General features: G+C 51.3%; 1 protein-coding gene across 1 annotated transcript in view; it reads right to left on the bottom strand.

The window, feature by feature from the left end:
- ADAMTS2 (ADAM metallopeptidase with thrombospondin type 1 motif 2) overlaps positions 1-22,244 on the bottom strand; it is a 221,796-nt gene that overhangs the window by 48,046 nt on the left and 151,506 nt on the right. Inside the window, exons 5-6 of the mRNA XM_027604731.2 lie at positions 19,017-19,100; positions 1,839-1,995 (exon numbers count right to left, since the gene is read on the bottom strand). Of these exons, the coding sequence (XP_027460532.1) occupies positions 1,839-1,995; positions 19,017-19,100 (241 nt within the window). The remainder of the gene's footprint in view (positions 1-1,838; positions 1,996-19,016; positions 19,101-22,244) is intronic.

The raw sequence follows: 22,244 nt of genomic DNA on the forward strand, positions 1-22,244 counted from the left end.
ATTTTCTTCTATTTCTAGTTCAATAAGACATTTGATCATAAATGGATATTAATTTTTGTCAAATACTTTTTCTTGATCAATTGAGATGATTCCACAAGCTTTTCTCCTTTGTTCTATTAATTTGGTGAATTACAATGATTGATTTTCATATGCTAAATCTTGCATTCCTAGGATAAGCCCAAATTCATTGTCTTATAGTGCTTTTTATGTGTAGCACTGGATTTGATTTGCTAATATTTTATTTGGGATTTTGTATATATATTCATGGGAGAGACTGGCCTATAACTTTGTTTTTGTAATGTCCATCTCAGATTTTGGTATTAATGTTAGCAGGTCTCATAAAATCAGTTGGAAAAATGTTCCTCTCTTTCCATTCTGTGAGAGATTGTGTATGATTGATATTATTCTTCCTTAAAAATTAGGAAAAATTCTCTGGTGAAGCGATCAAGTCCTGGAGTTTACTTTGAAGGGGAGGCTTTTAATCATAAAGTCAGTATCTTTAGTTGATATGAGACTACTCAGATCCTTTTTTTCCCCAGATTTTATGTTTTGTCAAAGAATTTATAGCTTTCATCTAAATTTATCAATATAATGATGTTCAAAATACCTTCTCATTATCTTATTACCTTTTTTTAAAGTAAGATTTGTAATTATATCCCTTTTATATTCCTAATCTTAGTAAATCTGTATTTTCTTTCTTTCTTTCTTTAAACTAGCATGGCTGGGGGCATTCCGGTTCTAATTTGTGTTTTTCAAAGAACCAAATTTTGATTTTACTGATTTTCTTTACAACTGTTTTCCATCTCAACAATCCTGCTCTTACATGTATAATTTCCTTCCTTTCACTTTTGTTGAGTTTAGTTAGCTGTTCTTTCTTGAATTTCTTGAGATAGATGTTTCTATGATTGACTCTCCAGCCCTTTTGGTTGATTGGTTGATCTGGTTTAGCCATTTTGGTTGATGTGGTTGACTGGTAAATTGATAAGGTTATAAATACAATTTAATCATTATGTTAGCTACAGCCACAAGTTTTGATATGTAGTATTGTCATTATCATTTGGTTTAAAAATATATTCTAATTTCTACTGTTACTTCTTTGAACCACAGATTACTGATGAGTATACTGTTTAATTTTCAAGCATTCATAGTTTTTCGAGTTCTTTTTCTTTTCCAGTGTGTGGTTTTGATCTTCTGTATTTTGTTGAGATTTCCCTATGGCCCCGCTTAGTATGGTTTCGTGTTGCACTCATCAAGAGTGCGTATTCCTCAGTTGTTTGGAGTAGTATTCTATAATTCATTAGGTCATTTTTTCATTCAAGTCTTCTGTATCCTTAACAATGTTCTTGTCTGTTGTTCTATCACTTACTAAGAATATGTTAAAATTTTCAATTATAATCGTAGGCCTTGTCAATTTCTCCTTTTAGATCCGTCAGTTTTATACAGTTTGAATTTTTAAGTGCAATCCTTTAATTTCTAAAGATGGAAAATTTATTCAAATTTGTTTTTTAAAAATGGGGGGAAGCAAACAACTCCGCCTTGGATCCTGTCTGGTCTTGGGGCTGCCAGCCCCAGGCTCTACCCATTTCACCACCTTTGACCTTTGCTGTCCCCCCAAGGGATGCAGTTTCCTGGGGGAAATGGCAGAGGCCCCGGTGGTCTTCGATGAGCTGGGAGGTCACTAGTACTTACTCAGCCCCTCACTGGCTAAGGCGGCCACAGCCTCTCTCTGCCCTGACACCCTCCCCAGTCTGGACCAAGGCTGCTGGGGACCCTTGCAAGGGCCAGTGGCTCATGCCCAGCCTCCCTCCTTTCTGTGCCCCTGCAGAGCTGAGGCTCACCTTGCATGCCCGAAGGCCCGAAGTCCTGCCGCGTGAGGAAGATGGCGTGATCATGGTACTCAACGTGACCTGTGTCTGGCTTCTGCTGGAGGTAAGCCCAGCGGCAGACGTTCTCCAGGCTCTGAGAGGGGTTTCCGATCTCAATGAGGCTCATGGACTGCGGGGGGGGGGGAGGGCAGGAGAGACGGAAGTGAGGGGTTAGCGTCAGGCTGACTGGACGGGAGCTGAGCAAGCTGTAGGGCTCACAGACCCCCTCTGCTGGGGCCCTGGTCCACATGGTGCTGAGTCTGGTCCCCCTCAGGACCCTACTCCCCTTGGCTCACTCTTCTGAGTGGAGGGAAGGCTCCCCAGGCACACACACCTATGTGAGTGTCCACACGAAGCCACGGCCCACTTCTCAGGTGAGACGTGGAAGCCAAGCTCCGAGGCCATCCGAGGCCTCACACAGTCCATCCCGCCTCGCCCACTTCCAGGGGCCCCTGCGGTGGTCCTGGGCAGGAGGCAAATGCAACACGGACCTCATGCTGAAGAGCTCACAGTTCTGGCAGGGTCCTGGGCAGGGGAGACGGAACTCCCAATGTGGTGGGCAAGCCCAGAGAAGGGGATGGGAGCCCTGTTTCTCCATTTGAAGGTCTTGCAGACAACAGCACAAACACCATGGAGGAGAAAAACTGCAGCAGATAGAGCAGAGGACCCACATACAGAACAGGGGCATAGCGATAATTCTCTCAGGAACCACAGGTGGGAAGCCACTGGAAGCCCCACGTCCCATTTGTATCATGACGCATACCCGAGAGCAGCGCTGGCTGTGGGATGGGCAGCATGGCAGCCCGCTCTGCACCATGGTGCTGGCATTCCCTCTCTCGTTCAGTCCTCACAACCACCCTGAGAGGCAGGAAAATGAGGCCCAGAGAGGTCAAGTAACTTGCCCTTAGCCACACAGCTGGGAAGCCTAAAACCGAAGTCTAGATTCAACGCCCTGCCCTAAACGGCCTCCCCAAACAAAACATATGCCATATTGTCCCCAAAGCAAGGCTCCCTTATGCAGCACGCTTCCCTTTTCTTGCTGCTGTCCTCACACCAGGCAGTGTGTATGCTCCTCTCACTATGAACTCCCACCACTGAAGAGCTCCCTCCATGCAAAGAGTCCTGAGCTTCTTCTCTTTCCTGAGCTTCTTCTCTTTCAGGATCCATCTGTCCGTAAAGCAGAGATATACATTCCCTAGTAGACATGTATGCAGGTGTTCTGTTTCTTCCCTGGCACAAATACATCCATCAAGCATAGCCACATATTCCTTTTCACATATAGAAGTAGTGAAGAGTAGATAGAGGGTATTGCTGGGAAGGCAGGCTGTTCCAGAAGAAGGAAGAATGACTCAAGGCCAGGGTGGACCGCTCACTGCCAGGGTTCTCACGCATTATCCAAGTCAATGACTTACAAGATGGCGCACCAATTCCCAAGTCCCAAGCACAAGGCACCTGGGAGAGAAGAGTGCTCATTATAACAAGACATAGTGAGTCCCAATGAAGGAAGTCACAGACTGGAATGAGAGGTGTGGTGACCAGGACCCGGACACAGGCACAGAGATGGACAGCTCAGGGGAAGCTGCAGCAAGGAAAGGGATGTGCGTGAGCACCCCAATCAGGGCCGGGAAGAGAGTGTGACTACCTCTGGCCAGTGAGCTGTGAGCAAAAGGGACCTGTGCCTCTTCCTGGTCGGAGTATTTAACTGCCCACAGGAGACCCTGCAGAGATCACTCCTTGCTACCAGCAATGTCGAGATGGTAGCTGCTCTCTCACCCAGGCCCTGAGTGACAGAGATGCCAAACACGTAACAGGAGCAGGAAATAAGTATCTGTGGTCGTAAGGCCCTAGCACAACCTTCGCCACCCAGACGGAGGGAGTGTGGCATCTGTGTCCCATCTAAGCCAGACGCCTGCAGGTCAGTCCGAGTCCCTGCCAGGTGGTAGCTGCCTCCAGAAAACCTTGAGAGGTCGTAGCTCTGAAGAAGGAATCAGGTGGGAGGATGCCCTTTCTAGGGAATTAGCTCTGGATGGAAGGAGAAGGAAAAGACTCTCATGGGCGGATGTGAGTTGGTGTTAGAGTTTGGGGCCTGTGCTTGTACCCACTGAGCTGGAGATCGCCAGCCCGAGTCTAGATCAGAGGGAGATCACCAGGCCACCAATAGGCACTCGATCTAGGATGGCCCCAGAGCCCCCCTGGAGTGCGACCTCCCCACTCACCAAGCCCACAGAGCAGCTGAGCAGCCTTGCTGGGCTACCTCCCATAGAAGGAGCTCTGTTTCCTCCAGGGCCACGTCTACCAGCCCACATGGCAGGAGGTTATTGCCCGCGATGGGCTGGCATACCCTCAGGGTGCTTAGGGTTCCACGTGTTGGGCCAATTCCAGTCTGGTTCCCTCCAAGGCCCTGGTGGGCTGCAGTTACTTGTGGCTAGACTTGTATAACATCAGCCCAGGCCCCCTTTGGGAGAACACCCCCTCCGTTCATCTGGGTCTGACACCAGGCTCAGCGGTGGGAGGACTCAGGCTTGGCTAATCCCAGCACCACATCCTCCGGGCACCACGATGGCTCGGAGTGAGCACATAACCAAAGTAGGCCAAGGAGGTGGAAAGATGTGAGACCGTGAGCCTGGAGCTGCTGGTGCCCCTCTGCCCCCACGTGAGGAGACCCCACCCGAGGAAGAAGCCAACACAGAGAGAGCAGGGCTCAGGCCAGAGAAAAGTCAATTCCTGGTGTCCTCACATGACCACCTGGCTCACCCAGGCCTGAGGCCAGCCTGCTGTGGATCTGTTTGTTATGTCACTACATAACAGGTGATTCCAAAAATGTATGTCCTAAAAACCTCCAAACATTTATTATCTCACTATTTCTGCAGGTCAAGAATCCAAAAGCAACTTATCTGGGTACTCTGGCTCAGGGTCTCTCCTGAGATTGCTGGCAATCTGAGGCTGGGGCTGTGGTTTCATCTGAAGGCTCCCTGGGGGAGGACCAGCTCCCATGCTTGCTCATGTGGCTGCCGGCAGGACCCAGCTCTTCGTGGGCTGCAGGACCAAGGGTTACTGCCACACCCCAGAGCAGTCACCTACCCCAGCATGAGCAACCCAAGAGATGGCAAGACAGTGTGTATCCAAGACAGGATCCATAGTCTATTTCAGAAGGGAATCTCGGTCCTGCCCATACTCAAGGGGAGGGGACTATGCCAGGCTGTGAATACCAAGAGGTGGAGTCACAGGGGCCCTCATAGAGGTTGCCTGTCCCAGAGATGCTTCTCATTCATGTGTGTCAGGCAACCTCTCCCGTCAAAGTCAGTTTGAGTTGTGTTATTGTCACTTGCTATGAGAGTCTTGAGCAATGCACTTCTTCCTTGGGGAAACCACAGGAACCCCAGTCAAGGGCAGTGGCTGGTCTCCGGGGTCCAGCTGGTGTGCCCCACACCAGTGGGAGAAGAGCTCTGGCCACATCTTTGAGGAGGAGTACAAAGTCCAACCAGAAAGAAAAACCTGTTTCAGGGCCAGAGAGCAGGAAAAGGACCATGAGGTCAAGGACAGAATCAAAGGCAGGAGCCAGGCTGAAAGAGGCTGAGAGCGAGCGGGGGTTGGGGGGGAGAGGCCAGAGTGCTCAGGAGGTGGGCTTGTGGGAAGTACTGGGAGGGTGTTGAACCCCCAAACGCCGACAGGGGTGAGGCAGGTGATGTAAATCAGTGAGGCAGGTTGGTTATAAGAAAAACAAATCTATCTTTTGTGTTGCCCATTGAGAAAGGGGTAAGGATACGCGGAAATATTTCCTCGCCACAATAAAGAAGGTGGGGGTCAATCGGTGGTAAGTGAGGACGCTAGCAAAGCCAGAAGCCCCTACACAGCTGTCAGGGTGACAGCACCCAGCACCCCACTACCATGGGTATGCAGAAATGGGGGCCAGATCGGATTTCTTGGGCCAATCTTCAAATCTGGGTCTTCCAAAGTAAGCCCACCTCCTAGTAAATGTTGAGCCCACTTAAAGTCAGTTATGTGGACAAAACAAAGCACATCCCCCAGGTCACCAGGTTGAGAACCCCGGAATAAAGGTCCTCAGGCAGACAGCCCCCACAACACACCCTTCTCCACTGGCCCCGGAGGAACCAGCAAGCGCCTTCTTCCACCCAGCCGCCCAGCCCCTCTGGCAACCGGAGTGATTCTGCCACTGCGGCAGGATAATTTATTGAAATATTGATTTGTGTTTTGCTCTCCCCTTGTCTCTGCCCATTTCAAGAAGGCAGCCTGCCACGTGCGTTCTCAGGTCCCATGGGGGCCTGGGCGACAGGGGCCAGAGCAGAGGTTGTCTGGGCTCTGAGGACACTCCCCGGGGAGAGGGGCAGAGAGAAGGGCTGGGAAAGGGCTGCACTAGGATGGAGTGGTTCTGCGGAGGCAGATCCCAGAAAACTCTGGCCGTGTGCTGGGCTCTGGAGCGCGCGGCCCAGATGGGTTTCTGAGAGATGGAGGAGGAGGGTGACGTATCCTATGTCTCTGCCCATGTCCCAACTTTCTCAGGGCTCTGGCCCATCTAAGACGTGCACAAGGACCCAGGACCAAGAGCCTCATCCTTGATGGGTCTGGAGCATTCAGGAGGGCATGGGTACGCAGGGGCCAGCCTCTGAGCTGACAGTCACCTATGCCCCTTAGCAGGCACAGGGCCCCCGGCTTATGGAGGAGGGAGGGGACACAGGAGGGGGGCACTGCTGGTGCCCTATCAGCAGGGTCCAGATCATAGTGGCAGGAGATGAGCAGGGGAGAGCAGGAGATGAGCAGGGGAGGTGTGGGGGCTGGCAGGTGAGGGAGGAGGGGGCTTTTGACTTTGGTGGAAGGTGGCAAGGGAGCCTCCACAGGACATGTGAGCAGAGGACTGCGAGCTTGCAGGGGAAGTGTGGGGTCCACAGCGCCTGGGGACAGAGTCAAGGGATTGCCTTTTCCTGCCCGGCTTGCTTGCTTGGTAAGAGCTTGGCAGTTTTGCTTTGGGGCGCTCTCGCGCTTATCCGGATGCAGCCCCTGCGGGTCAGTCCAAGTGCTCTGCCCACCCCTGAGCACGGCTGGGCCTGGGACCAGAGTGAGGCCAGAGGAGCAGAGGTTCAAAAGGACTAAACAGGTTGAAGCAGGTTTTTCCTGGAGGAAATGCCCCCAAAACCACCTCCCATGTGCTTCTGCCTCCTGCACCCCAGATTTAGGCTTTCCTCCACCTGCTCCTCCCAGGTCCTGAGAGCCACCTGGCCTTCCCACAGGCTCCCGGAGCTTCGGAGGGCTCCTGGCAGACAGACATCCAAGCAGACGAGCGGGAAGACCCCAGGACAGGGGTCTGGGCCAGCCCACATGGCTCACTGGGACTCCAACGGTGCCTCCTGCTGCAACCCAACCCCATCTCTGCCACCCAGTCATACCCACACAGCCCTCTGATTGGCCTCACTCTGCGGGGCCCCAAGGACCCTGCCCTGTCTTTGCCGTGGACCACGGCTCGTGACCTGCGACTCTCCTCCCAGCGAGGAGAGGACGCCTCTATTTCTCCCATCGGGATCTCCTTCCAAAGTGCCAAAGTGCCAGAGAGAGTTCTATGTTGCAATTAAGAAAGCTTCTCACAACCGGCTCGCCTAGATCACCTGCGTTCCTCCCAGCCCTCAAGGCACCTGTCTCTTGGCCGCCTGCTCGCCTCTGCATGGGTTTCTTTAGGAAACCTGTTGGTACAACTCGCCTGTTCCCATCTGTGCATGAATGGGGACCATGCGTGAGCCCAGCAAGTGGGTGGCCGCAGCACCGGCCCAGGACCTCACAGATGGGATGCTCCTCCCCCGGGGGGAGCCGCGGGCTCCAGCCGCACAGAGCGAATTGCAGCGGAGTGGCGGTCACACCATGTTCACTGTGGAAGGACCATTTCTGCGGCCCGGGGTGGGGTGGGGGGCTCGGTGGTAGCTCCAGGTTTATAGGTAGCCCCTAAGTTAAGCTGTACAATTGCCCTAAGATATAAGTGCTGTTATTATCCGGAGGAGGAACTGTATCAGGGCCAACTGAACAGCCCCAAGTCTCACTGCTTACACCGGAGTGGAGGTGGGTCTGGAAGGACGGGAAAGGAAGGGCGGGGCCCCGAGGTGGCCACCAGGTGGCGCTGCGGCCACAAGAACGGCAGGGCTGGGCCAGCTGTCAGGACACCGGATGCCGGGCCAGTGGATCTGAGCCCAGGCAGGCACAGGGCAAAGGGGACTTTGAAGGCCAAAGCAACCTCTGGGGTCCCACCCTACACACGCCAATTAAGACCTGTTCAGAAGTTCTGTTCCAATCATTGCTCTCTGACATTTCCATTGTCTGCCCTTGAATGAACTGAATTGTTCATGTTCTTCCCTCCTTCCGTCAAGAACCAGTAGCTTGGAGGTGGGTCTAGCAGCCTGGAATAGCACCCAGCCATGGGGCGGCTATACTGTGCAGCCCCACAGACCCCAAACCTGTCCAGCAGCTCGCCAGGCCACGGGCAGGTGACAGGTGGGGCTCACCTGGGCAGTACGAGAGTCCTGCAGTTGGAGACCTGCTCATCTCTCCTCCGCGTGTGTTCTCGGACAAGTCACCTCACTGCGCTGAGCTCCCCATCTGCAGAATGGGTACAACCACAGTGCAGAGCCAGGAGCACAAGGGCTTCTGTCGGTGACGGTGAGCACCTACAAATGTTCCTTGTCCCTGTCGCTGTGGTGGCAATGATCCTCACTGTCAGGTGGGGGTGGCCATGAGCCTGCCCCATGGATGCTCTCTGTGGGTGAAGTGAGCTCAGAGCTCATCATGAGGGGCATCTTGGACGAGCAAAAGGCCTGAGGCCAGAAGGCGAGCCCCTTCTTTCTCTGCCTGGGACTCCTATACCATGAAGACATGCTCCAGACATCTTCCCAGAGGCTGGGAAGCTATTTCCAGAGAAAGCCAAGCTGCCAGCATGGGATTCTCAGCACAAACCTTCCCAGGCTTAGCCATGGCAGGCCTCCGAGGGATGGAGCCCAGTCCCTGCGAATCCCCGTGCTTCTCTGGACCTTGGGAGGTCTGGCTCGGGAGGTAGGCCGGGATGACGGGGGCCACCCACCATTAAGTTGGGGCATGGGACCCAGACTCTGGGGAGACAGGACTGTCCCTGAGGTGCTCCAAAACCTCTCATACAGATAGGGCAGCCGAGGTCCAGCACCGGTGAGCACTGGCCAAGGACACGCAGTAAGAGGGACGGTGGCACTAGGCCCTGGGACACAGACCCCCTCGCGCCTAGCACTCTCTTCTCTTGCCTCCCACTAAGGGATCCACAACCAGAATTTCTTAGACTCTCCCCTCCAACGCTGAAAAATTCCTCCAAGTGCTCCACACTTGGTCTTGACTTGGGTCTTTCACGACCAGATACCTTATGTTCTTCTCTGATTGTCCCCAAGTCTCTGATTTCCATTTGCTTTGATTTCCATCATCCTAGGAAATATTTAAAATGAGAACAGTTCAGTAGCTTTGGTGCCTTCTCAAAAAAATCAATTGAAAAGCCAGTTGCTATGCAACCCTCAAGTGTTGCTGATGTTCTGCTCCCTGGCTGATGGCATATTGTACAAAATAAGATAATCTCTTTTCTTCTTCTTTTTTTTTAAGAAATGGAGAAAAATGTTGTTTTAGGAAAAACTTGAGGTAACTCAGAGGCTTCTCATGAGCTGGAGGACAAACAACAGGTCACTCGTGTAAATGCTACCGACTTTATCCCCTCTGGAGCTTCATGGGGTCTGGGGACAGCTTGGGGGAGCTGGTCTATTCTCGTCACAATTTGGAATGAACAATAGGATCTGAATATGTGGGCCGCCTTCTGCCCCGAGTCTGTCTTGGCCTCATAGCCCCAGCCGAGAACCCCCAGATCTTGGGGGGCACCGCTCCATCCCCTCTCCTCACAGGGGTCCCGGCTACAATCATCTTGGCTTGCCTGATGCTTAAGCCTGTCCAGGGATGGGGTTCTCCCTCCTTGACAGCAAACACGAGTTTCCTGAAGAGCAGCTCACCAGAATGCACCTGCAGATGAGCCAAACTCCACCTCCAGACCCCCCAGTCTAGAAGCCCTGCCCAATTTCTCCCTGAACGAGCAGACCTCATTCCCTCCGACACAAATGCTGGGCCTCTCATTCCTCAGACCCTGGCTGGGCAGTCATCAGCCCGGCCACTGCCACTGGGGCCACCCCCTGCTCGATTTCCTTGAAGGTGCTCCCCTCGAAGAAAACTCTGAAACGATATTGTTTCGTTTGTGACTTCATGGGGAGCTCACGCTCCACTCCTGGAAAGCACGCAGGACCCTGGATCGACCTGCTCTTCCTGCTCCCACGATGCCCTGCAGAGACCTCCAAACAGGGCCTCGTCCCCGGTGGCTGTGCAGAGCGGGGTCTGCGACCGGCGGACACACCCTGTTAACTGTCCCCAACGAGATAAGTGCCAAAACGAGAAAGTTTTCTAGCAGTCTGATGGTGTGATTTTATGTGAACGGAACTTGATAATAAAAAGTTTGGGCTGGTCTTTTTGTAGATCTTGGTTTTGTCACATTTTCCTTTCCTAATAATTCCTTTTAAATGTATTTTCCAGGAGTATCGGTCCGTGATGGACCTTCGGGGCTGGGGAGTTCTGTGTGTCTGGCTCAGCAACCTCGGTCCTATAGCTGCTCTTCACGGATGGTCACTTTCCTGTGTTGGCTGAGGCTCCAGGTCAGTGGGACGGGCCCTGCTTTCCCGTAGCCGTGGCTCCTGAGTCCTGTGGCCCGTGACTGTGCTCACGTCAATCGACCAGAGCCCACGGCACGCCGCACGGTCCCTGGGTTCCTAATGCTCTGTGCCCAGCAACACGGGACCAGCAGCCGGGGCCTCCCCCCAGTCCTTCACGTCGGGGTACCTGTGCCGCACCAGCCCCCCTGTGGTTGGCCAGCCGTGTCGTCCTAACTCTACTCTCTCCCCACCTGCCCTGCTGCAGTGTGTATCCCTCGGGAAGTCGAGAGCCACATCGTGGAAGCTCAAGGAGGACCGAGCATCAGTCAGGCCCCGTAACTTTCTGGAATCCCCCAGGGCACACAATGGGCGCTGGCCTCTCCCAGAGACCTCCACCACAGCCTCACAGGCCTGATCTGGGCTCCGGGGCTTCCAGGGGACGGGCAGGGTAGGGCAGGACAAGGTGGGCAGAGCGTGGGGTGAGCTTCGCTTACAGGAGACCGGGCAGCCCAGCTGAATCCCCAGGGGCCCGCAGAGGGCCAGGCTGAGGGGACTGGGGATGGGCAATCCCCTACATCCTGCTATGCTCTCTATCCTGACTCTTCCGATGTCATCAGCAGAGGTCTGAGGCCAGTCTGCTGAACCTGTGGCTGGGTACAGTGCGCGCTCTCTGGATTTAGCTCTGAAGCATGCATACTCCAGAGTCTCCCTTCTAATTCCTGAACTCCTTCCCAGCATGAAGTCAGTGGGGCTGGGAGGGGCATTGGTCTCCCTGTGCCCCTCTCGGTTTCTACTGTACTAGTCCTGGTCTCGCTGAGGCTGCCCTACTGCCCAGGTGAGCTCCAGCCACCCACCTTGCCAGTTGTGGTCTGCCCATGTCCCCATAAGTCCCTGGGAAGATCAGGCTGCAGCCTGACAATGGGGTCCGTGCCCCCTCCCCTTACTCCCCACTCTGCCTATGGGAGACTCAGGGGAGGGGGTACCCACATGGCCCTGGCAAGGAAGAACCCCTTCCCACAAGGCGGCATATAAGGGGCAGGCCAGACTGGCCTCGGCCATGAGGTGATTTGGCCTCACCTGCAGGTAAGGCCGCACACCTGTGGCAGCCTGCATTCCAGCCCAGATGGCTTGCTCAGAGGTCCCCTAAGCATGCAAGTGGCAGGGTCCCTGAGCCCAACCACAGGAAAGGGAAGACAGTGACCCTGAGGGCAGAAGGACACAGACCTTTCCCACCTGCCCCCAAGCCACCACAGAGAGGAGGTGCCAAGTGAAAGCAGGAAGTCTCTTCTATGTCCTCCTTCAAATCAGGAATAAAATGTTAGACATGTCAGAGCCCTGTAGCATACCACTCGAGACCCTAATCGGGCGCATTCAGTTAAACGGGATTACTTGGACTCTACCAGTTTTAAATGCTTTTTAAAAAAATGTAAACCATTTTTTCATAATTAAAAATACACTATTTTAAAAGAAACATGCTTATCATGATATACTAAGAAAAATCAGTAAAGTGCAAAGAGGAAGATAAAAACCCATGGCCTACTGCCCAGAGAGAAGTATCAGTTACCTTTGATGTATTCCTTCCAGTCCCTTCTGCATAAATGCTTGTGCACAAAACTAGGATCTTACTGTAGGTTATAGGCTCCTTTTATCAAAAAGCAAACAAAGTTAACTTTGGGCTGTAACCATTCCCCAGTGCTCTTTAGGATGCTTTGGAAATAGGATTTCCTGGTGGCCCCATATTCTACCACATAGACATATTAGAGTGTAGGGCGCCTGGGTGGCTCAGTTGGTTAAGCGACTGCCTTCGGCTCGGGTCATGATCCTGGAGTCCCGGGATCGAGTCCCACATCAGGCTCCCTGCTCGGTGGGGAGTCTGCTTCTCCCTCTGACCCTCTTCCCTCTTGTGCTCTCTATCTCTCATTCTCTCTCTCTCAGATAAATAAATAAAATCTTTTAAAAAAAGACATTAGAGTTTATTTAATTAGACCCCTATGAGTGGACAGTTCAAATTTTCTCCCATTGTTTATACTCAGAAATGAGGCCATGGCCTTTGTCTTCTTCCTAAACCTTTGTCCACAGCTCTGACAACTGCTTTGGGATAGAGTCATAGAAAGGAATGAATGGGGGCAGACACGAAGAACCTTTTTAAGGGCAGTGGTGAGTATTGTCACATTTCCTTCTAGAAATATGTATGCATTTATACTCATATTGGAAAAGCATTATCGCTTCATCTGCCCAAACCAGCAGTTAAATCCCTTTCTAATCTTAACACCTTAATGCTGTAAAAGTGGTAAACGGTTTTATTTATTTCATAGTACAATTAGATATTTTCCCCCTTATTTTTGGCCATTGGTATTTTTCTTCTGTGTACTGTGATATCTACTGCCAATTCTCTTTCTCCTATGATTGGTAAGAGCTCTTCAAATATTAGGATATCTTTGCCATATTGCAAGTGTTTTTCATGCTTGGGCTTTGTCTTTTAATTGTTTCTTGACAGAAGCTTTATATTTTCAGTATTCAAATATATCTGTCTTCCCCTTTCCAGTGCCTTCTCTTGTACTTAGGCTTAGGGAGCCCTTGGCAACCAATGTTTTCTTCTTGATCTTTGTGGTTTAAGTCGTGGAATGCGTTATTGGCCTGTATTTATCATGTTATATTTAATTTACAATATATGAAATGTGTATCAGTCCTACATTGATTTATGACACTTAATAACCATTTCACTTACATTTATCACAAGGTATCTATAGGAAGTGTGTTTTCAGAGCTACAGAGCTTATTCAATTGATCTGTTCGTGCTTATGCAGATACGGTATGATTTTAATTTTTTTCACTTCACAAGATGTCTGGAGTAAATCTCTATTTGCTTAGCTTTCAAGGTTTTCCCAGCCAGTCTTGACTGGCTTCTTAGGCTTCCAGATGAATCTTGGAATCATTTCATCCAAGTTCCAATTATTAATTTGGGAAAAGTCGATACCTCTACTGTCCCCACTCTTCTTGTAGGAAGCTCTCATTTCTATTTCTTTCCTTCCAGTAACAATGAGCAATTTTCTTCTGAAAGGTCCTACATGTATCTTGTTAGGATGAGGCCAGGTATTTTATATTTTTGACTACTAGGGCCTTGTGGGTTCATGAAAAAATTAGTGATTTTTATAGAATTATCTTATATTTGGGGGCTCCTGGGTGGCTCAGTCAATTAAGCATCTGCCTTCGGCTCAGGTCATGATCCCAGGGTCCTAGGATCGAGTCCTGCATCGGGCTCCCTGTTCAGGGGGGAGTCTGCTTCTCCCTGTGCCCTCTGCTCCTGCTCTTTCTCTCTCTCTCTTGGTCAAATCAATCAATCTATCTTTTAAAAAAATGTTTAAAAAAATAATTATCTTATATTTGGCCAGTTCACCAAACTTCTTTATTAACTCTAAAAGCTTTACAGCGGATCCTCCTGGGTTTTCCAGGCACACGATCATCAGCAAACAATTTTTACGGTTTTATCTGTTCTTTTCCCACGTTGGCTCCATGTCATAAAGACACCGTCAAGAATTTGCAGAACCTCAGTAACAAAGTTACCTTCTTGTTGCCAACTTTACTGTGACTGCCTCCAGACGGGCAGCATTTCCCAAAGTGAGTGCTGTAGAACACTGACTCCAGGAGGAGAAGGGTTCCATTGAAAAACAGGTTTGAGAAACCATGTGTCCTGATCTGTCTCTTGAGATTGACTGGGGACGTTTCTGTCCTAAAGCCTCTGAGAAATTCTGCTGTCAGGAATGCTTGTTCCATGTGCTTTTACAAGCCTTTCCCAGACTCATTCGACTGTGGAATCCCTCTATTTTCCTATGTGAACATCTATGAACATCCTAGGAATTAGCTAGGCAGAACGCTTTTGGGGCATGTGCTGCTTTCTCCACCTTTAAATAAAATCTTGGTTGTCATGTTACCATCTGTTTTCACAGATTTCTGAATACCAGGAGATCCTCACTCAGCTCCTATGCAACTGATCATGCCCCTTGCCCCAGTGGTGCCTTCAGCATCAGGGGCTCCTGGGGCTCTTTCTTAGCTGCCCCCCCACTCGGCATACTTGCCTGTGCGCCCCCCCACACACCACTGGTGCCTTTGCGAGCAATGCTCAGCTCTTCTCTCGAAGCTCCAGACCCCCATGCCAGGCTTTTCCTGGCTGTCTTTACTGGGATGGCACCGGGCACCTCAAACACAACACATCTCAACTGAACTCATTGCCTTTCTGCCCAACACTCTGCTTCTCCTCCTGTGTTCTCCATCTCAGGGGTCGCCATCATCATGCACTGGGCTGCCCAAGGCCTGGGCCCAGCATCTCTCCACCTTCATCCATCCACTCAGTACCCATGCCCTCCAGACTTGGCCTCCTAGCAAAGTTCTTTCTTCTCTTTTCTCTCTCTCTCTCTCTCTTTTAAAGATTTTATTTATTTATTTGACAGAGAGAGAGCACAAGCAGGGGGAGTGGCAGAGGTGGAGGAAGAAGCAGGCTCCCCGCTGAGCAGGGAGCCCGATGCAGGACTCCGTCCCAGGACCCTGGGATCATGACCTGAGCTGAAGGCAGACGCTTAACTGACTGAGCCACCCAGACACCCCCCCCCGAGTTCTCTTTTGTCTGCCTTCTTTACTCCAGCCTGTGGCCGTGGTCTCAGTATAGCCCACAGCTGTCCCCCCTTCAACAGCTCCCGCACCCTCCCCAGCCAGGCTCCCACCCCCATTCTACGTACAGGAGTCCAGGATTGTCTTAGAAATGTGCATCGGGTCCTGGAAACATCCCTGTGCTGGTTCTTCTCCCTTTTACTCCCTTCCAGTCGCTTGACCTGACCCCGTGAGGCCTGCCTGCCTCACCTTTGTCCCCACAAGTCTCTGACCCCCTGTTACAATTGTTTCCTCGTCTGTACCTCTGCCCTAGAAGCAGGTCTGGAGGTTGGGGACCACTGCAGTGGTCCAGCACAGAGCTTGGCACACAGAAACCCTTTGTGAGTTATGTATTAGATGAGGAGCTTTTGTCATTCGGCAAACTGATGTGATGAACTGTATGAACAGACTTCCTGAGAAGCCAACGATCGCCTTATTCCAAGGATAAACCCTATTTTATCGTGGTGGGAGTTTCATTTTATGCGTTATTGAATTAAGCTCTTAAAGCCTCAGGATTTTTTTACAACTATTTTTAGAAGGAAGACAGGTCTGTACATTGTCTTGGACATGCTACCTTTGGCTATAACTGGTGGATGTCAGAATATATATATGTATACGCTCTGAAACAATTTCTATGGTGTTCTATTATCCTTGCTTAATAATTCCTTAGAAATGAATAAGAATGCACTGCAAAAATAGACAATCTGACTCTCAATTTAGAGGTAATTTTCAGAGAACTTTGAAAATGCTGGAGAAGTTGAGCTCCCACCATGGTTATGGGACGTATTATGTTTTATACATATTCTGGAGTCGGCTTTGAAATATTCTCATTTCTCAGGAAATCCTTGACTTGCCAGGATCTCTGTCCACCTTCAGGTTCTGACTCTTTTGCAAATGGCACACTGGGGTCGCGTAGAGTATCTACCGGCCCGCAGCAGTGAAGGGGAGAAGAAGAGCCACAAGAAGAAATGGCTTTGGGTGGGGACAGTTTAGCACAGAGCCCGCCAGGGCGTGGTTTAAATAAACCAGGCTCTGCTTCCTTGGGAAATCAACACTTTTTAGGCTAAATGAGAGCCAGAGCTTTGCCAGCACAGGTAAGCAATGAACGGCGCACAATTTCCAAATTTTTCTTTTGAACTAATATGGGGCAACCGGAGGGAGGGGGTGCAGAGGGGACGCAAGCTGCCACCTGGTGCCCAGACCAATCTGTGGCTATCCTCTTTCTACCTCCAGGGCCGACTTAAAGTTTCCCATTGCCCTCCTCCAGGGGTAAAGGGAAGCGGTGGGAGATATAATTGTGTTCACACCTCCCCAAACCCTCCTATAGCCAGAGGAGGATGTGTGCATCCCCTCCTCCACTGATTACTCTGAGCCTGTGGAGAGGATGGGAGTGGGCCTGAATGGGTCTAGCAGCTGCCTAGTGTGGCAACTTCCCCAAATGCCTCCGCTTCTGCCCAGATAAGCATCCTGGTGTAGGCTACATTATGCACACCCTTCCTAATCTTTCAGTTTGTGCTTCCCCTCTCTCTCCTTTTCTAGATTCATATGCCAGAGGTTTGCTTTGGCCAAAGCTCCCTTCTTGATTAGGTCAATTACTTCTATGTCCTAATTTTTTCATTTCTGCTTTTCTGAAACTTAGTTCCTTATTTTTGTCCCCCCTAGGTTTTTGGTTTGTGGTTCTTGTTGACATTTGTGTTAACATTACTGAGTTCAGTGCAGGGTTAGTGTGTATTCATTCTCTCTTGTACAGTCTTGGGAAGCACCTGCAAATTTGCCTCTGAATACAGCTTTGGCCACACCCCATAGGTTTTTGAGTTCTAGTACTTTCATTTTCATTAGTGTTCCAAGTAATTGCAACGCTCATAGTCTCCTTCCTAGCTGGTTGTTTTTGAAATGTTTAAAGACATTGGATTTGGGGTGCCTGGGTAGCTCAGTCAGTTAAGCATCTGCCTTCAACTCAGGTCATGATCCCAGGGTCCTGGAATCGAGCCCCGCTTTGGGCTCCTTGCTCAGCAGGGAGTCTGCTTCTCCCTCTGCCCCTCCCCACCGCTCATGTTCTCTCTTGTTACCTTTCTCTCAAATAAATAAACAAAATCTTAAAAAAAAAAAGACATTCGATTTTTTTTTTGTTAACATATCCCTTCCCTCCACCCTATTTTAGGGTACTGAGTCAGAGAATATAGCCCAAACAGTTTTAGCTGTAGAAAATTCACTGCAATTTTCTTTATAACCTAAAGCGCTTTTGTAATTTTCAAGCATTCTATGATTCCTCAAAAAGAAGGCATATGTTTCTGTAGGGCAAAGAAAAAAATGATATAACTGCTAATTTAACATCATACATTATTATTATATTAATCGAAACTTCTATGCCTTTTAAAAATGTAATCTGTTAAAGGTCTTGAAAAGAGTATAAAAAATTCCCGCAGTTAGGTTTTCATCAATTTCTCCCTTGTCCTCACAGTCTGCTTTGATATATTTTATGTTCTCTGTGGGGAGCACAACAAAGGACCATGACTGGTGTCCTCACTGTGGCCACTTCTACTTTGGAGCGACAGGCTTCCTGGGTAAAGAGAGTGGGCTCAAGATCCACTATTCCTGGAATTCACCCAGCCATATGAACACTTCGTTGTCATTTTTTAGACCACGGGCCTTGTAAGTTGTGTGCAGTTGGATCTTATTTTTGGAGACTGAGATCCTCTGTCTTTGAGCACAGGAGTTTAACCCTGCACCTAATTACCATGTCTGATGACTGATTTTGTACATACTGAGTGAAGTTGGACTATGGCTTCTGGAATTCCGCTGTGAGGGTGAGAAGCCCAACTCCCGAGGAGCCAAATGACACTGTCCACTCACCCAGCACACCACCAAGCTGCTTTAAGCTTCAGTGTTCTTATCTGTGAAATGGGGATCATCCTAGCTCCAGCTCCCCATTTGCCCTTGGACTCAGTGAGTTAACATGAGTAAGGTCCTTCTGAGCTGCCCGGCACAGAGCTCCCTCCTTTCTCACCACCAATCCTTTCTCTGTACCCCCTTAGCTTTCAGGTCACTGTCTAGGGTCTTTCTCCTCCTGCTGCACAGACCCCCACACGCTGCTAGGAAAGACAGCTCCAAGTCTGACAGCAAGCAGAGGGGGGGAAGGGCAAGAGAGCCCAGTGAGGCAGACGCTGCACAGAGGAGGACAGAGAAGCTGAGATGGGGAGGACACAGGTAGCAGAGGTGGGCGGGAGGCGAGGTGAGGGCCCAAGTCAGCTCCTGTTTCTGATGCTTTGACACCTGGGGCCATGCTGACCCTGGAGGGACTGCCCGTCCTGGGGTCAGCCAATTCCTAGAGATACTAGGCAACTGGCTCTGGAGCATGCTTTTCAAATGCAAACCAATGAATTCAGAGTCCACACCCCCAGCCACCTCCCTCAAGGGGCTCTCACACTCCAGTCACCCTGGGCAGGTACTGGCTAAATGTGGCCCAGAGCCCACAGGAATTACTCACGCTAGCCAGTCCTACAACCGCTCACCCCGCCCGTGCGGGTGACAAACCATCTTTTCTATGGCAGTCATCTCTTGATAGGTTGGCCTCCCCACACCTGAATAACAAAACCTACGTTTTACAACACGAGGTGAGGTGAAAGGGGGTCAGGAATATGGGGGTGGCTCACAAGTTCCTTGTTTCTTTCAGGTACCACAGGGGAGCTGGGGACAGGCACCGAGGCTTTGGCCTTCCGAAGACGCCCGTGCCTCGCTGGAGGGCCCCCTTCATCCCACAGCGAACAGGGGCCCTGCAGTGTCAGAAAGACACCAGCAGCTCACTCACCTTCCCGTAGCTCAGCAGGATTATCCGCACCAGGACGACATTGATGTGGGCCCCCAAGGACTCGTCATGATAGATTTCGTTGACCTGAAAGACAACCGGGGAGGTGTCAGCAGGAACCACAGGCCCAAGGACCACCTGCCGCTGACAAGGTAGGGCCCAGGGGAGGCCCAGCCGACTCACCCACGCTGTGCCGTGCCCTCCGTAAAACAGGCTTAACAGTCCCGGTCTCATGAAGTTTTGTGAGCACTGAATTTCCCCATGTGTGCAAAGGATCGGTGCTGGTGAAAACAGTAAGACACCAAATTTGTCACCACACTAAATCAGATTGCCTGTAGCCCCCCATGAAGGCATGGGAGGGGCAGGGTGCACACCCCTACACACAGATGCCCTTGCCCAGCTCTGAGGGTCAAACTCGATTTTTTAGTCCACAGTAAGACACTAGCCCTAAAAGCCAGTTTTTCTTAAGAGAGTTTCTTTCTCTCTCTCTCTCTCTCTCTCTCTGTCAAATAAATAAATAAAACCTTAAAAGGGGGGGTGGGGTAGGGCGCCTGGGTGGCTTAGTCGGTTAAGCGTGTGCCTTCGGCTCAGGTCATGATCCCAGGGTCCTGGGATCGAGCCCCGCATCGGGCTCCCTGCTCAGCAGTGAGTCCGCTTCTCCCTCTTCCCCTGCTTGTGCTCTCTTTCTCTGTCAAATAAATAAATGAAATCTTTAAAAAAGAGAGAGAAAGAGAAAGGGTTTTTTTAATCTCCAAAGTGTTGCTTTATCTCACAGGCAAGCCTAGCCAATTTGGCTCACGGCCTTTGACCGAAAGTCATGGTGTAGAAGCGAAGAAGGTGGTGACACGGGGAGGTCCTGCTGCAGCTGGAGGGGGCAGGAGGGAGGAAGGGGCAGAGAAAGGCCGGGCGGGATGGCTAAGTTTCACTGTACTCCTTCCACCCCCGACCCCCAGCCTATGCCTCGAGTTGGGGGAAGAGGGCAGGGAGAGTAAAAACAGCCCCGATATTTGGGAAGAAGCCAAAAGTAGAGAGAACTTGGTTCTGCTGTCTGGGACCTGGGAGGGGACAGGTTCCTATCGAGAAGGGGTGGCTCCAGAGGGCCCAAGTGGAATGCAGCTCCCAGCTACACTTCGGGGATCCAGGGACGGTGGGCAGGATAGTTGGGGGCTGGCTTGTGGGTTGGTCTGGGGTTGGGTGGGGGGGCACTGCTGGGCCTCAGAGGGAGCCCAGGGGGTGCTGGCCTGCAGGAGAGGAGGCAGATGTTGCTTGGCCACAGAAGAGAGAACAAATGCCGACTGACCCCAGCTGCAGGGCCTCAGTCTGGAGGGTCACTGCCCAGGGCAGAGCATGCTGGGACAGATGTGTGCAGATGCAGGGTGGCTAGGCCAGGCACCCCCCCTACCCGTGGGGAGGAGGGGCAGGGGATGAACAGCCCTTCTATGGACTGAATCGTGGCTCCCCCAAATCCACTACTCCCAACATAGTGCAATTTGGACGTGGGGCATTTGAGAGGCAGGTAGGGTTACATGATGTCATGAGGGTGGGGGTCCCCATGATGAGATTAGTGCCCCTACAGGAAGAGACCCCAGAGAGCTCCCTCGCTCGCTCTCTCACTACCATGTGAGGACACAGCAAGGAGGAGGCTGTCCTCAAGCCAGGAAGAGAGCCCTCACTAGGAACCAAATCAGCCGACCCCTTGATCTTGGACTTCCAGCCTCCAGAGCAGGGAGACATTAATGTGTGCTGTTTAAGTGACCAGCCTGCCGTATGTCGTTAGAGCAGCTTCAGCTCTAAGACACGCCCAGAGTCAGAGATTTCCCTCTGACCTGACTCTGCCCCCTAAAGCCTTTGGAACTCAAAGAGCCTGAGCCACCTCTCATGGGCTGGGTCCCATTTTCCCTTCTATTCTGGAGTGAGGGGGGCATCAGATATAAGAACTAACGAAAGCTGCCTTTTTCCCCACGTGTGAGCTTTGGTGTGTAGATGTCCATCCTGCCACACATACAGCCCCCAGCCCAGCAATGAGCCCCTCACGGATTCGAAATGGGACTTCTCATACTGAGCCACCCTGGCCTTTCACGGAGCCCACCACCCCCTGGGGGCCAGAATTGCCTGGTCTGGCCTCTCCTTCTCCACGGACCTCAGCAGGTACCCAGCACACTCCTCCTTCTCCACGGGAGAAAACTACTGGTCCCACTGCACGTCCAGCACTATGTTAGCGTTTGGGATTTGGCAGTGAACCAGTCTGGAGCTGGCCCTCTGTCAGGAGGTAGAAAGAAACACTCAGAAGTCACAAAACCAGCTTTACGATCACGACGATGCTGATGAAGACCTTGAGGGACAGGCAGGGAACCCAGAGGGCATATTCACGGTAAATCTGCCCTGGTGAGGACTGGTGGGCCCCCTAAAGATGTGGCATTTCATCTCAGAGATAAGAAATGGGAAGGAGTTAGCTCAGCAAAGCCAGGATGGTGCTCCTGGCAAAGAAAGCAGCATGTGCAAACATCCTGGGGTCAGAGGCCATGACATGTGTTCCAAGGATTGGGCAGGGAGAGAGAGCCCCTGAAGCCAGACCACACAGCTATTCAGGTAGTGAGAAGGGTTCCAGTTCTATTCGAAGAGCAGTGGGGGATGTAGAGCTGTGACAGAAAGATGACTCTGGCTCACTTGTGGAAAGCAGATTCAAGTGCCCACTATAGCAGTCGAGGTGTCAAGTGTGGGGCATAGATTTGGGGGTGAGTGGAGAGAAGGAACAGATGTGAGGAGTGATGTGAACTGGAACGGGGGCACCTCCTACACAGCCCCGGGACACTCTGGGCCGGCTCAGCCCCATCCCCTTGTTGGCAGATGGAAGCAGTACATCTTTGCTGTGCACGGAGTCGGGGAAGGAAAAATGTCTTGGGGGCGTCTCTCAGAGCCTCCCCAGAAAACGAGGGGCTCAAGTCTCCCTTGACAGCCTGACCGTGGCTTTCCGGGACCCACACTCTAATGGCACTTCTCAGAGCTGGTCTGGGGTGCACCTCGAGGGCACCTGCCTGCCTGCGTGCCTGCTGAGGCTCTAAGCCCAGGGTGTGACAAGCTTTAGGAAGACCGGAAACCTGCCCTGATATTCAGAAGGGATTCAGGGCTGAGTTCACAGAATTAGCTCATTTTATGCTCCCAACAGCCCTTGGAGGCCAGAATGAGAGGTCAGTCCCACCTGAGCCATGGGGAAGCTGAGGCTCTGAGTGA

Source organism: Zalophus californianus, chromosome 5 (assembly GCF_009762305.2).
Source record: "Zalophus californianus isolate mZalCal1 chromosome 5, mZalCal1.pri.v2, whole genome shotgun sequence".
Lineage (NCBI taxonomy): Eukaryota > Metazoa > Chordata > Mammalia > Carnivora > Otariidae > Zalophus > Zalophus californianus.